General features: G+C 37.3%; 1 protein-coding gene across 5 annotated transcripts in view; it reads left to right on the top strand.

The window, feature by feature from the left end:
- Window positions 1-9866, top strand: part of gramd2aa (GRAM domain containing 2Aa) — a 38541-nt gene extending 28675 nt beyond the window's left edge. For 3 of the 5 annotated variants that reach the window (XM_088075025.1, XM_088075039.1, XM_042491415.2), the window contains exons 7-12: window positions 154-225; window positions 363-419; window positions 2631-2808; window positions 5296-5389; window positions 6412-6516; window positions 7072-9866. In XM_088075025.1, the coding sequence (XP_087931151.1) occupies window positions 154-225; window positions 363-419; window positions 2631-2808; window positions 5296-5389; window positions 6412-6516; window positions 7072-7075 (510 nt within the window). In that variant the 3' untranslated portion in view covers window positions 7076-9866. Of the gene's footprint in view, window positions 1-153; window positions 226-362; window positions 420-2630; window positions 2809-5295; window positions 5390-6411; window positions 6521-7071 lie in introns of those variants that run through there. The other 2 variants (XM_088075046.1, XM_088075020.1) reach the window with 1 other exon arrangement.
- The last annotated feature ends 5286 nt before the right edge of the window (window positions 9867-15152 follow it).

Genomic DNA, 15152 nt, shown 5'->3' with positions numbered 1-15152 from the left:
AACTGTGCTTCATAAACATTTTTATGATTATGGATAAATTCAGAATAATTTTAAGGGATTTTTAAAAAAAAAAAAAAAAAAACTTTTTGAACAGAATTATAAAAAGAATATCTAAAAGATATTTACATCACTGTTTCTCTTTTTGTCCTCCAGTATGTATTTGTATCTCTGCTATCGAGAGACAGCGTATATGATGTCCTCCGCAGGATCTGCACACACCTACAGGTCAGACCACCCACACACACACACACACGCACACACACGCACACACACACACACACACACACACACACACACACACGTATACTGTTATAGTCAATACTGTGTGGTGTCAGTTAAAGTGTTTTTTTCCTTTTCTCCAGGTCAATGGGAAGAGTCTGAGCTTGAAGCAGTTCATGGAGGAGCCGACACTATCGCTGGTCAGTGATGACAACATGTTTTCATAAGCCGTAAAATTGTTCCGATCAGAGCGTTTATCTGGTTATCCACAGATATTTATTGCTTTAATGTTTCCTACTTGTGTTTCATGTTGGTCTATAAAGCCCTCTGACAGCTCCCACTTACAGCTGACCTGAGGGCTGACTCACCTTCAGACAGCATCAATAGATCATTCTGTTGCAGCTGCAGTCCTGCAGTGAATTACCCCCCGAGTTGGCAAGATGCTATCCGAGAGTGCTCTGAAGTCACCTTGTGTGTGTGCGCACTACAGGCCGCTCTGCGACAGAACAGTTTTTGTATTTAGTCATAATTAAGTTCCGCTAACATGCTCGTCCTTGATCGCGCCCTAATCTAGACTGAAAGTATCGGAACAAAAAGGGTGTTTGCTGATGATGCCAACATGATCCAAGATTTCAAAGAGCTTTGATGCTCTCAGAAAATATTTAGATGCCAGATTTATGTTTTGTTTGTTTTTATAAGACACAAATGCAGAAATAATCCAACTTTCAAAAATGTTCACCTACAATGTAGTTCAGTAAAGTGCTGCAGGGATGACGGGGCTTTCTGTAGGTTGATGCAGACTCAAATTCAACTTTCAACTTTATTGTCCCCTAAGGGAAATTTGCCTTGCAGTCAGGTAGAACAAGACACAGAATAAACAATCACACAGAGTCGGCTATAAGGAACAGTAACATACGTAAGTGCAAAAATTCATTAAAGGACACCGTCCCTAAAAACCACTGCAGAAGTGAGCATTGCCCTGGTTCCCTTGTCAAAAAGCCTATGGGATTTTTCCATTGGATTTTGGATTAATGTGGAAAATAAGCTTTGAGGTAAATAAACGTTTGTGATACTTACACTTTTTGTTCAGCAAGATAATCTTAACAAATGAACGCTACTTTTTTGATTTTTGCAGTGTAAATCCACTCACCAGAAACAAAGAGCTAACATTTGGCCGTAAAATAACTATAATACAGTCGCACGACTTCAAAGTCGCCTCCACAACGAGGCTGTAAAGTTGTGTTTGGTGTGATGACAATCTGCAGTCTCATTTAACCACTTGTTAGTGTTTGTTTTGTTTTTACATATAAAAGCTTCAAAGTTATCAGTGGGGTATTTACTGGCATATTTTATTTTGTTGAACAAAATGTAAAAGTCTCTACAGCTTATTTCAGGCATTTAACAAAAACCCATTCAAAAAACAATGACCAAGACGAGGGAACCAGGAGTGGTAAACTTATTTTCAGGTGTTTTTAGTTATATTGGCCTTCAAAGTTTTAAGATGAATAGCACAATAACACCTTTTGTTAATTATTAAATCATTGACTGAATAATTTACTATTACTTATGAGCCATTAACTACAGGAACTTTTAGGTTGCCAGGTTATTAAAAGTCCCTGTAATGTTTTTGATTGTTGAGCATCTTTCTCAGCACAAAATTTATTAACATCTTATAATTGCATTTATTCATAGATTACTGTTTATAGTTTACTTATGAATTATTAATAGTCTTTATTGTTATCATACTCAGGCATAATGAATTCTCACAAGGCGTTCTAAATTTCAGTTGTTAAAATGTGAATGAAATGAAAGAAAATAAAAAATAGCAGTAAAAACATCAGCATATAAAGTCTTCTGCAAGTTAAACTTTTAAAGTAAAACAAAATAAATTTAATTTTAAAAAAAATGTACAAATTTATTACCAAATTCAAAGGACAAACACCCACCAAAGAGATTTTTCACAACCTGGCAGCCCATAAATGTCATTAACACTCTTAACTGATTCCCAGCGTTACCTCTGAGGTGCTGATATAGCTTAGTGTTTCCCACCTTCAGGGAGGAGGTCAAAATATCACAATATGATTAAAATAAAGATGGGAAAAATTCTTATTGAATGTAGGACACTGAGATGTAAATATAATATTTTGGTTAAACTGCCTACACCTCGGCACTAAAGCAGTTACCTTTTGTCTGGGGTCTCATGGAGATTTCACTTTATTTTCAGGAGTCACAAGCAAAATAATTATTAAAAATTGATTTATAATAAGTGATTTTACCAGCGTTGTCAGACCAAGTAAGGCTTAGAATTTGTTTTTTTTGCCATCTCAGGTTATTTGAATGAACCTTTAAAAACCTGGTATCTGTTGGAGATGGATGACACACATCTTCTCCTCTTTTCCTCTGTGCCACAGGACGAGTTCCCGGCTCCAGACGAGTTCCCGGTGGTCGACGAGTTCCCATCAGTGTTAAAGTGGAGAAGGAAACCGTCAGTGGTGTCTGTGTCGTCCTCCCTCCCTGACCTCCTGGGGAACTCCACCAGCAGCCTGAGCGCCGCCGACACGCCCTTCAAATCAGAGCAGCCGCTGGAAGGTGATAAAACTGCCCACACAGTGACAGAACAGCGTCATTATTATGTCATTATACTTTTATGAAAGTTGTTGGCACGTTGTATGAGTGCCTGTTATCAAAATTATCTGCATCACTGGTTGCAGTTGTGAATTTGCTTTTAGCTCGCTGTTAACTCTGTACCGAAATCTGTGGCATCATTGTAGCACAAATATAGATATAATGAGAAAAATCCTACATTTTGTGATAAGAAAACTTCACGGTGGAATATATTAGAGTTAAATACGTTGTTATTTATTGGTTCTTTTAGTGGATATCAGCATCCTGGAGGATTTTATTTAATTTAAAGAGAAATCTGTTTTTCCTCCATCTGATCAGAAAGTCCCTGCGGGTGTTTTTGCTTTCATCCAGCAAAATATAAGTGAGTTCATGTTGGGTATAAAATCACACAGTGCAGACTTTAACAAAAGTAGAAAGACAGCAATTACCAAAGAGAATAACAATTAAATACATAAAAAGATCCATTTTTATTGCTTATTTGCATTAAAGGCTGGAAATAAGCAACAAAACCAGAACAAAGTAGCAATTATGATAATGAATTAAAAAACTTGATATTGGTTTTCGGTCTGATTGGTGATGTGTTCCTAAAAGTGCTTCACCAGCAGTAGATTGCTTATTAATCCTTAGAATAATGAGCGCCTGCATTATGTAGTAAAAGTGTTTGCGGAGGAATAAGAGGTGCTGCCAAGTGATGATGTGACTCCATGAAGAGTTTTAGTGGTAATTAGTAGTTTGTAGCTGACCCAGATGAGACAGAGAGGCAGTGAACTGAGGACAGAATCAGTGTTACATCTTAAAAATGTCACTTCCATAATAGAGTTACACTGTGACTGCTTGTTGTGATCGTGCTTATACTGCGCGACACGGACACAGAGTTTAATTGTGCTTTTAAGTTTTCATTTCCTTTGAGTTTCTTATGTGTGTGTGTGAGAGACACAGCGGAAGACAGAAACAGAGTAATTGCTTTTGGAGGGCAACATCTCACTTACGCAACAACGCGTTAAGCTCCAAATGGAGATTAAATCATGTGGGGGTGTGTATTAAAAAAGCTTTGGGCGGATGCAGATTAAGTCGAGATTATCACAAAACAATGTCTGCTGTCAGAGTTGTCTGAGGACAGTTTAACGCTGTATGGTGACCGATCGTTTCTACCAACATACATTAATGTTGTTCGGTATTTGATCAGCTTGAGCTTCTGTTTAAATGATCATCACAGCTCACATGTGGAGGGAAAAGCTGGGAAAGAATGACATTAAAAGATGTATGGCGACGACATCGACACCTGTATTATAGTAGCTTTTATGTTGCACACTAAAAGAAGCAATGCATACATATCAGCTTGCATGCAACAATTGTAGATACATTAGGGTGTAATAGCGTATGGTTTTATGTGATTTAGACCATTGTTGCTCAAAGTGCTTGCTGCAGGCCAGTGGAGGGCCCCAGAAACATTGTGGCGCCCAAACATGACATGAAATGGTTGCATTGTATCTGACTTTCATTTTCAATACATACATTTAATAAATTACTAGGTGACTGTATGGAGGGGTCTGTCACGTTAGTAACGACAGTTTGTAGAAAGATACTGGTTGTATGATTTGGCTAGTTGCACCTTGAGAGTGTTGTGGGAATTATTATGTTATGAGTGCAAATGTTGTTAGCTAAACTGATTTTGGTCAACAACTCACAGCTACACTTTTCCTGCCAGCTCTCAATTATATCCTGGCTCCCTAAATTGTCACTCAGTCATCAAACTCCTGATTTAGACAATGTAGTGTTCACTGTTTACAATATTTCAAATGTACATTTTTTTATTTAATTATTTTAAAAAATAGAATTTAAAAAAAAGTCCAGAGTTTTTATTTATTTAAAGGGAGGCATAAATAAAATGTAAAAAAAAAAAAGTGATTTAAAAAATAAATAAATAAAAAAAGGAAATAAAGTAAAATAAATTCATATTTTAAATAAAACCTGAAGCCCCCTTTTTAAATTTTTTTAAATTTTATTTTAAAGAAGGAATAAAAAAAATAAAGTTTCAGGTTTAACGATATCTTTCTTTCCCAGGTATCCTTACAAATTGCCAATAATCCAATGATTAACATTAAATGAATCACTTTTTCTTTTTCTAGTTACAGTTTACAGGCTCAGCTATGTATACATTTATTTATATTTTTGCATTATGACTAACAGCCAAAAGCTTCTATTTGTAGAGGTCTGGGACAGCTCACAGTGTTATTTCATATAATTTAATGGCACCCTCTTCAATTTCATGTATAAACTAATACCAGATTTAGTTGATATTTTGATTCATTTCTGAGCTCCAAAGGTGCATATTGTCACACCACCACACTAACAGGTGGGCTGGCACGATTAAAAGTGAAACAGTACAGTCAAGCCAAGTACTGTTAATGGTTTTGTGTGTGTGTGTGTGTGTGTGTGTGTGTGTTACAGAGCGAGCTCTGCAAACAGACAGAGGTCTTTTATCAGAGCCACTGGCAGAGCTGGGCCAGATGGAGTACCAGCTGCTCAAGTTCTTCACCCTGCTGTGAGTATACAGAGGGACACACAGACACCAACAACACCACCTTCACCTCCTCCAACAGCTGAGTCACAGCTACACACACACTGGGAGCATTAACATGCACATATAAATAGTGGGCAATTCACTGAGTCAAACTGCACACATGGGATCAGAGCTGCTGAAACACTTTTTAGTTGTATTTTTTATAAAGAGAAATTGCCTCCTAGAAGATTTTTTTGCAATTCATCAAATAATTTTTCTTTGTGAGAATTGTGATCTTCTCACTCCACCTGCCCTCGTGCATAGCAGGACGACACAGTCATCAGGGAGACTGTCCTTCACCCAGAGGGCGTGAAGCCGCTCCGCTTACGTGAAGTGTCCTTGAGAGAGCGATCAATCCATATCTGCTACTGAGGGTTTGTCATATTGCTGACCTCTGACCCTCCAGTCATTATCACAGTTTATAATCCATATAATCTACAAAGAAAACTCTACATACGTTTATGACTAAATTAGAATACACAATGTATGTAATGAAAGCCAAACATGCACGCCTATATAGTGACTCTTAAGTGCATTAAAAGATATATATTTTGATGTCATAATTGCCTGGTAATACCCTGCAGGCTTATTTTAAATAAAAGGTACCTAAGCTGGTGGAATAATGGATAAAATGGATAAAAATAATATTGATTTGATTTTCTCTGTTTCAGTAACACATAAGTTTTTTTTCGTTTATTGTTTTTGTACCGTACAGAAATGACAGGAAAGTAGATACATTCACAACCTTAAAACACTAACTTGGAAAATGTTCACCAGCAATGCAAAATGCAACACGATTATCAAAACATGTAAAAACACTGTGATGTTCCTTTAAGACAGATTTAAACTGTTCAAGGACAGTGAGGTGCAGTGACAGAAAGTCAAATGTCGCCTCCCAGTGTTCATCAGAAGACATTACAGCCCTCCATGTCTGTCTAGTGTCATAACCACCCTCAAACTTAACAGTTTTCAGCTAATCTGTGTGCCTCGTCTTCTTTCGTCAGTATCATTCTCCTCATCCTGTCGTCGTGCTACCTGGCCTTTCGTGTGTGCAGTCTGGAGCAGCAGCTGTCCTTCCTCAGTAACCCAAATCTGCCCCTGAGAGAGAGGTAAACACTGAATCATCATCTTCATCATCAGTGCTTTATCATTTGTGATACAGACGTTTTTTTATTGGTAATGGCATTTTTATTTATATAGCACATTTCATTACATGTAAATTCAGAGTGCTTTACACTTTACTCAAAGATAAAAAAAAAAAAATCAATCCCACACTCAGTCTGCACGCTGACTCACTATTATTTATTTCTTTGTTTTGTTGTCAAGAGATGGGAGTGTGGAGGAATATGTCAATATGCTTTGAATCCCCCCCAGTTAAAAAAAAAAGAAAGCAACCCCGAAAGCCACTGAAAATAAATAAATGTGTCAGATGTAATCTATCACAGCTTCTTGCTAAATCACAGTTCTTGTCCTCTATTTAGCAAAAATAAAATGAATGACGTTTGCATTGAGATTGTTAGATGTTCTGTTTGCTTGCACATTTACAGTATCAGTGTTTGTGTGATGTGATCAGGGTGAGGAAATAGAAAAGAGGTTTATTTTGTGGATTTACCTTCCTTTAAATCCAGAGAGCTCGCTAACCTGGCTGCTTTCTCCTCTACCAGGTAACCTCTGCTCTCCGCTCTGACCCATCAGATTAGCGCCTGATTTCTCTTCTAATACTCGGAGTTGCCCTCCTACACAGATCCAGGACCAGCTTTAGAGCCCAGAAATGATCAAGCAACCCCCGCACCAGCTGCAAAACATGAAGGAGCAGCATCAACCGAGTCCAGGCATCTTCCCCTCAGCGGAACGACTTCCTATGTAGTGATCACTTCCAGACTATGCAAACCAGACTGTCTATTTATTTGTGAATTTTAAAGTAGATTTTACTGTTCAGGGCTCCAGATTAACTTTTTACATTGGTTGCACTGGTGCACCTAACTTTTATCTCATTTAGGTGCACTGGCAAATAATTTAGATGCACCTAACAATTTTCACTTTGCCTTTTGACGTTGCAATAATACATTTCAAACTTTTAACCTTTTTCATCAGTTCCCATACACATTAGCCATATCTTTACAGATAATGTAAAGAATTGTAAACTGGGAAGATGTTGGGTCAGGGTTGAGGGTTTGGAGCGATTACCTCTGCTGGTGATATCGGGTCAGGGCTGACCTTTAACGGTTGGAGACAGGTGTAATTGGCAGCATTTTTATTGAAGAAAATCAATTTTCAATTTTTCATTTTATCTTCATTTTAGATGACCCATATGTGATGCTGCTGGAGGAGAAATATAAGGTTCAGTTTCACACATACACGCTAGGGTTTAATCCCAAGGCAGTTCAAAGAAGGCTGGGTCACACTCTTTGACCCCACGGGAGCTATGGGGTGTGAGGAACCAGCAAGGTGGAGGGCATGCAGATCTGAAGGACTTTTACAGGTGCTGGATCAAAAAATCAAACTAAGGTAAGAATCAAACAAAAGATCCGCACACTGTATTGAAAGCTCCCAGTAAATTGTGATTGTGCAGCGTTTCGATCTAACAGATATCTGGCCGAGCTATGGAGTGTGAGACATGCGCAGTGTAGCTGGAGCTGCGGTGTTGGAGGGTTACAGCGGACGGGGCTAGAAATAAAGCGATGGTGTCCACTCAGGTGCTCTTTGGGTGCGAAAAAAACCTGGTTAACAAAACCTTTGGTTACACTCAAAGGGATGGTGGATGATAAACAGTAGAACATTTGCACATAGGGAGCTTTTGACATTTTAATAATTACAGAATTGTAATTTTCTCCCATTTTTTCATTTTTCGAACAAAAATACTGCAACCAAAGGACGTTTCAGGAAAAGCAATCCAACGTGCTCATGTTCTGTGATGGCACGCCAGCTATTGAGCCTTGAGTGTGCATGTGTTAGGATGCAATATGACACTGTGACTTTCTTTTTAACCTCCTTGTTTAAATTCGGGAAACAGGATTCCCGCAAGTCCACGTCCAACATCCTTTCAGTTAACAGGGAAATATGGAATCATTCAAAAAGTCGGTCAAATTGACATCACAGCAACATGGCGGCGCACACGGTGAATGGGAAGCAGAATTATTGCAATTCTTTACTTTTCTGTAGTGTTTGTGGTTTGAAATGTGCTATAACAACTTCGAAGTGGCATTTCCATTCAGCTGATTTGTGTTTGATATCAGAATCGGAAGTCGGAAAAACCAACACAGAATCATCAAATTTTGACTTGCAATGGTACACAGCAAAAAAATACAGAAACCAGGCAAGACATGTTACGTTCCAGGTGTAAATCAAATAGGCTGATGTGTACAAAATATATATATAAATATATATATCCCTTGACCCCAATCAGAAATACGTAAGTCATATACGTAGTATGTCGTTTCATGTGGATGCAGTTGTTGGAGTAGGAAGTGGGCCCACATGCCTTTTTTTTTTTTTTTTCCCCACCTGCAGTCAGGATCAGGAAATTAGGTTCAGAGCCAATCAGGGTCTTTGCAGAATGTGTGTGGGGGAAAAAGAGCACTTTACACACACACACACACACACACACACACCTGCTAAATGTCAGGTGCACCGGTGCACCCAGTGAAAAAGTTTAATCATACTTGCCATATTTTTGGTTGCACTCTGGAGCCCTGCTGTAGATGATGATTGTCTCCCCTGACCTCTCCCTCTCGCAGACATTTAAACTACGTGACTCTGCAGTGTAAACCCTCAAATAATGAGCAGATTGTCGTCGAAGCTGCTGTTTGGTGACACTGGTGAAGTTTAGGAGTGGTGCTGGAGACTAGAGGTGAGGTTGGTGTTGGAGTGTGGAAAGGTAAGAGATAATTCAACACATTGATGACTGAGAAAGACTGACGGTTAAGATATTTCAGGTCAGTTTTGGTGTTAATCTTGTCACAGCCTTCAGTTGGACGGCTACAACAAGCTACGACGATGCACTTTTTAAGATATGTCCACATTATTTCAGATATATGCAACTGTTTTAAGAGTTTAGATCTATTTTTGCTCGATATTAGGTACTCAGATGTCATTTTTGAGGGTATTTATGGAAGAAAGTTGACAGACTCTTGACCGAATGAAGTTATGTCAACTATAATATACTGGAGTGATAACACCACCTGGGTGTTAACTATAATGTGAATGAAATGGTGAGGTGACATGCATAATTTCTGTTTTTAGTTGTACTAATCTGCTGTGTGAAAGGAGTTACCAGGGTTTTTTTTCTTTTATACATTTCAAATGAAGTCACCAAAGACTTAAAAATGAGTGTTCATGTGATTATATATCTTTGTTTGAAGATATTTAATGAAATTTGCAGAAATCTGGAATGTAGTCCTATAATAGTTTGTGAAATCCCTATGAATTAAATTGGCAACAAACTGTAGATTAACCAAAAGTGTTTGTGGCTATTTTTTACTTTGTTTTTGGTCATTTCGGGCGCCAAGACTTTATCCATCCTGTCATAGAGGCACAACTTGCAGGACCACCATGAAAACCTTGACTCTTGACAGCACAGCAAATTTACGTAACCTCTACAACTCACCCTAAATTATAAAGCTCAAACATTAAGTTGGCAGAAGCACTTGATTTTTAATAGATTACATATGGAGCATTGGCTGGAAACCAGTGGCTGGTTTTCTTCCATGTTTCCGTTTAATAACTTGTCGCTGTTTTCATGGGTTAAAAATGTGTATTTTCTGAAATGTTAGCTGTTCAGAAGCTACAAAAACCATCCTAGACTTAAGTCATTAAATACATGAATACAAATTGTTTAATATTATCTGATGTAGTTTGAAAAGACTAGAAATTATTCAGTAGAGAGACTTTCTGACAGTTTATGAAACAAATATAATGGATCTAATTTCAGTATTAGTCCATTTACCTGAAAAATGCAATCTGAATTAAAAAGGACACCAGCAGCCCATGTTAGTTCACACTGTTTCTGCACAAGTCAAGTTTATTTATATAGACAAGCTTATTTAAATATACAGCACATTTTGGTAAAAAGGCCATTCAAAGTGCATTACATAAAACATCAAAAGCAAGACAATGTTATTACTATAAAAGGACATTAAAATTCAGTAAAAAACACTTTTTAAAGAGTAGAGACTTGATGAGAGAAAGGTAAAATATACCAAGACAAGTATAAAACACAAGAATAAAAGTTTACATGCAGTGTAAGTATTGGAAAAAAAAAGGTTTTTCATGATGTGTGCCGTTTTATCAATGAAAGACATACTATAGATCTCTTCTGCATCAGTTTATACACATTTACATTAACTTAGCTTGAAATATTGGAAAACTCCAATTAAAGGAACTTTATTTTAAGTGTTTTGTGTTGCTCAGTCCGGTGTAAGTATTATGGATTAGACTTTTCTTTCATGTTCTCATATTCTCAATCATACAATTAATATTCATCATGTCACTTGCTCAATAGTTTGCTACTTTAAAGGCTAGACCACCTGGATACCATGACAACCTAAATGATTGACAGGTGGTGTAGTTCCCGCAGTAAAAGGGGGGCGTGGGGCCAGGGAGGAAGACGCCTGGTTCACAGGGTCACTGTCCGAGGAGTATGCCAGGAATCCAGCACAATCGATCCTGAACAAACCTGCTGACGATCAGACCTTGAACTGAGGGGATGGCTCCGATTTTTAAAATGTTTCAAATAATAAATTACATTTAAATTCACATTTAATGTTTTTGTATTTAACAAGACTTTGGAGGGTTTCTTATCACATTTTTTCCAAGACACACTGGGAGCTTGAAGAAGTTTAATTAAATGAAATCATGTTTAATTAAAAGTACAAGTTAAGTTCAGTAGTTCCTGAGGCCCCAAGCCTCACTGTGAAAACTGCTGGATGTGTGACTGCAAACCAAGAAATCCTCAGGGCGGTGGTTGAAGAGGCACTTTGAATGTGAACCTGCAGACCTAAGCAGCCTTGGGGTTTTTTGACAGATATAATACACAGTAGCCTATGTGACAGTAATCATGCAGATCTCCACTGAAGGAATGGAAAGTGGAATAACGTGAATATGAAACAGTGAAGGATTTGGTTAATTACATTACATCGCTCTGCCGTCATCCAAACATAATTACTGTGAGTATTTACTCACTTTAACACCAAAAATAGTACATTTATACCTATAAGTGCACCATGTTTCCAAAATTAAAGTCAATTATTCTAATGGAGTTTTTTATCTCTGGATCAATATTACTATAGTTTTTTTTATGAAAAAGATAGATTTAAAACCATTAAGAAAAAAAGAGTTGAAATCTGTAAAATGTGCAACTGTCAATGCAAAACAACTGGGTTGTTTTTTAAATCCTAAATTGGCAGATAAAACTCTTCAGCATTTGGTCAAATGCCAACACTGAACAATTTACCTGAGCAACTGCCTTCATTTAGCAAAGTGGTTTGACTTGTTTTATAAACATGGGAAGCAATGAGCAATTTAACAAAATATGAACCAAAAAATTAGCAGGAAATTAGTAAAAAAAAAAACAAAAAAAACAAAAAACAAGAAAGTGACCCCCCCCAAAAAATCCTTTAAAAATAAAAATATATGTATGTATACATACAACTTTCTTCTGACTATACATCCATACTTTTACATCAAGAAATGGTTAAGGCCAGACTTTACTCACATTAGAGTATTTTTCCATTTCACCGGAGTAAAGAATCAGAATACTTCTTCCAAAACCAGTGCATGTCAGTTATTTAACCCCTTTAAACCTGGATTGACATAAGTTTTCTTGTGCTGCATTCAGATGCCTTTCCCAAGCTATTTGACCCATGAAACCAGAGCAAACTGGTTTGATTTCTCTCGATAACATGGGGAAAAAAGCCATGAGCAACTTGGCAAGAAATGTCCCAAAAATTCCAAAAAATTAATAAAATGTGACAAGAAAAATAGCTTTAAAATTGTTTTAAAAAAGAGGGGAGGATTATTAGAAAATCATCCAAAAAATAAGGAAGTTTCCTGAAAATTGCTATCAGTCATTTAATAATTAAAATAACGTTACAAAAAAAATATATATATAAAATAAATATTTTAGAATATTTTTCAAGTATTGTTACATTTTATTGTAATCTTTTAAAAAAAAAAGTTACATTTCTTGTTATTTTTTTTTATTTTTTTTTTTACAAATTTTGTGCTCATTTTTGAGCCAAGTCATGTTAAGTTACTCCTTGCCTTCTTTCCATGTATATTTAAAAGAAATCAAACCGCTTTGTTCAGATTTCAGAGGGTTAAAGTATGCAGAAGTATGTAGCACTTTGTAATTTGGCATGTCATAAAAAGAAGCAAGTTAATTATAATTATTAGCTCATGTGGCACCTATAGTTTATCGGTCTCAGCTGAACAGTTGGCCTTCTGGTGACCTTAAGAAGCACAAAGGGCAGGGGCCAACTACTGTAACTCTGTATGTTCGTGTGAGTCAGTTTTAGCTGCAGAGAAACGGGGGCAGGTTGAAGCAGATGGCCAGACAAGCAGCAGCCTCATCCATACCTCCAGGGAGCCGTATTGTCTGTCCTGGAATGCTCTGCAGGTGACCTCTGACCTCTGTGGTGTGATGGAGAGCGCTGACTGTAACTTCACGGTAATGGTCTGTATCACACACAGTAAAATCATCACACACAGGCTGCGTTGCTGGAGGTTTTCCAGGAACGCATTACCTCAGCGGTGCATTAAATGTGTCCGCGTCTGCTGAGAGCGCAATCCAAGTGCATTACAGTTTATCAATTTATGGAGTGAGAGGTGCCGTGTTTCAGTGCAGAACATCGTGCAAATATTTCTCCCTAGCCAAGGGGGTTTTGGAGCCAAAATCCAGAGAGAATATAATTACAAATAACATACATCTTGTGGAAATATTTTACACTGTGGCAGTAAAATGATAGTTTCTTGTTACAATTTGCTGTAAAAGAAAGTGCATGTTTATGAAGTGACTTACAAAAGAGAAAAATGCTGAAGTGTACAATTAATGTTCATGCATTTTATTATAATTTCACCTGGCGAGGCCTAAGAAATTGCATTAGAGAGCATTTTCTCTTTAATATTACATAACTAGAATCAAAGGGACAGTGTGTAAGATTTAAGGGGGATTTAGTATCTAGTGGTGAGGATTGCAGATTGCAACCAATTAAAATATCTTCCCGTTAGAATTCCTTGTTCACTGCCGAGTTATCCACAGAGGTTTCTTTCTCTCCAAAATAAACTGCCCAGGTGATTAAAACCTGTAAAAATACTTAATAAAGCAGTTTCACATTATAAGTCAGTGTTTATTTGTTATCTGGCTCAGTGGAGATGAGGCCCCTAGACAAGACAAATTTACTTCTATAGCACATTTTATACCCAAAGGGGACCCAGAGCGCTTTACAAAGTGATCAAGTCAAAATTCATTATAGCCCAGTAACAGAGCATGCCCCAAACGGCTGAGCACATAGTCATTTCTTGTCAATGTGAAATTTATTATGTTCATCAAAGTCCAATGTCATCATAAGCAGCAGAGGGCTTCACAGCACCCCCCCCCCAAAAAAACTGACTTGACTTATCATATTCTCCTGGCTGACACTTCGCTTAGCTGTCATCTTGAGCCACATTTGCGGTGTTTTTCAACTATTCATTTTACCCGCGCTTGATATCTTCCCATCAAAGCTTAGCTTGTTACTCGTCATGGGTGTACGAGCGTGCTACATTTCTGAACATGACCACAAAGCAGGATGATATAATCACAAAAATACCACTGAAAAGGCAAAATTTATTTAAATTACATTTCAGGGATTTCATATTTAACACGATATAGATAACATATATTTAAATTAGTGTATTTAAGTTTAAAAAAATATTTTGGAGATTGTGTAGGCTACCACTAATGAGAGCTCATGTACCACCAGTGAAACTTGTACCATAGTTTGGGAACCAGTATCCTGCAGTTAAGAAAACACTACAATTCTTATCTTCAGGTGATTGTACACTTAAAAAATATACTTATGATAATATATTCAATTTCTGCCAATATATCCCCCTAAATCCTACACACTGGACCTTTAAAACACCTCTGAACCATGTCTTTTACTCTGCACTCTAGTGAGCTAGGCTCTGTCTGAACAAAATCCTCCTATCAGCAAATCTGAACAACAGCATTTAACAAGGCTACACAAAACGTAATGTGCTGTTTTAAAGGTGCAGGGAGGCAATATTTTGTGACCTTCAGACAGAGCCTTACTGTTTCCCAGTTTCCAGTATTTGTGCCAAGATGAGCTAATCCACTAACTGTTACATCTATCATGCAAACAAAGAGTGCTATCTATCTGCTTGTCTGACTCTCAGAAGGAACACATAAAAGTGCATTTCCAACAAAACATCTTCACAATGTCTGTCACTTAAAGTATCTGAACAAACACATTAGAGCAACTAGTTCTGTCTTTAATGGCTCAAACTAAAAAGCGTAAGTACAAAAACTATTTTTTCTTTGTTTCACTACTCGTGTGTCATCTTCAAACATACTGCGCTATTTGTAACCAAAGCCACTGGTTGTATGGGAAGTGTACATGTGCTGATTTGCGATGACGGGCCGCAGATCTTTCTGCAGTGGACTTTCTGGGTTGAATTAGTTGTTGCTGGAAGGAAAAGTAAAGAAATCCAAATAGCTGATGAAGTGCAGATGTAAACACACAGA

The sequence above is a fragment of the Plectropomus leopardus genome, chromosome 1, assembly GCF_026936395.1.
Source record: "Plectropomus leopardus strain MGB_pleo_1.0 chromosome 1, ASM2693639v1, whole genome shotgun sequence".
NCBI classification, from domain to species: domain Eukaryota; kingdom Metazoa; phylum Chordata; class Actinopteri; order Perciformes; family Serranidae; genus Plectropomus; species Plectropomus leopardus.
This window is presented reverse-complemented; position numbering and strand designations above follow the sequence as displayed.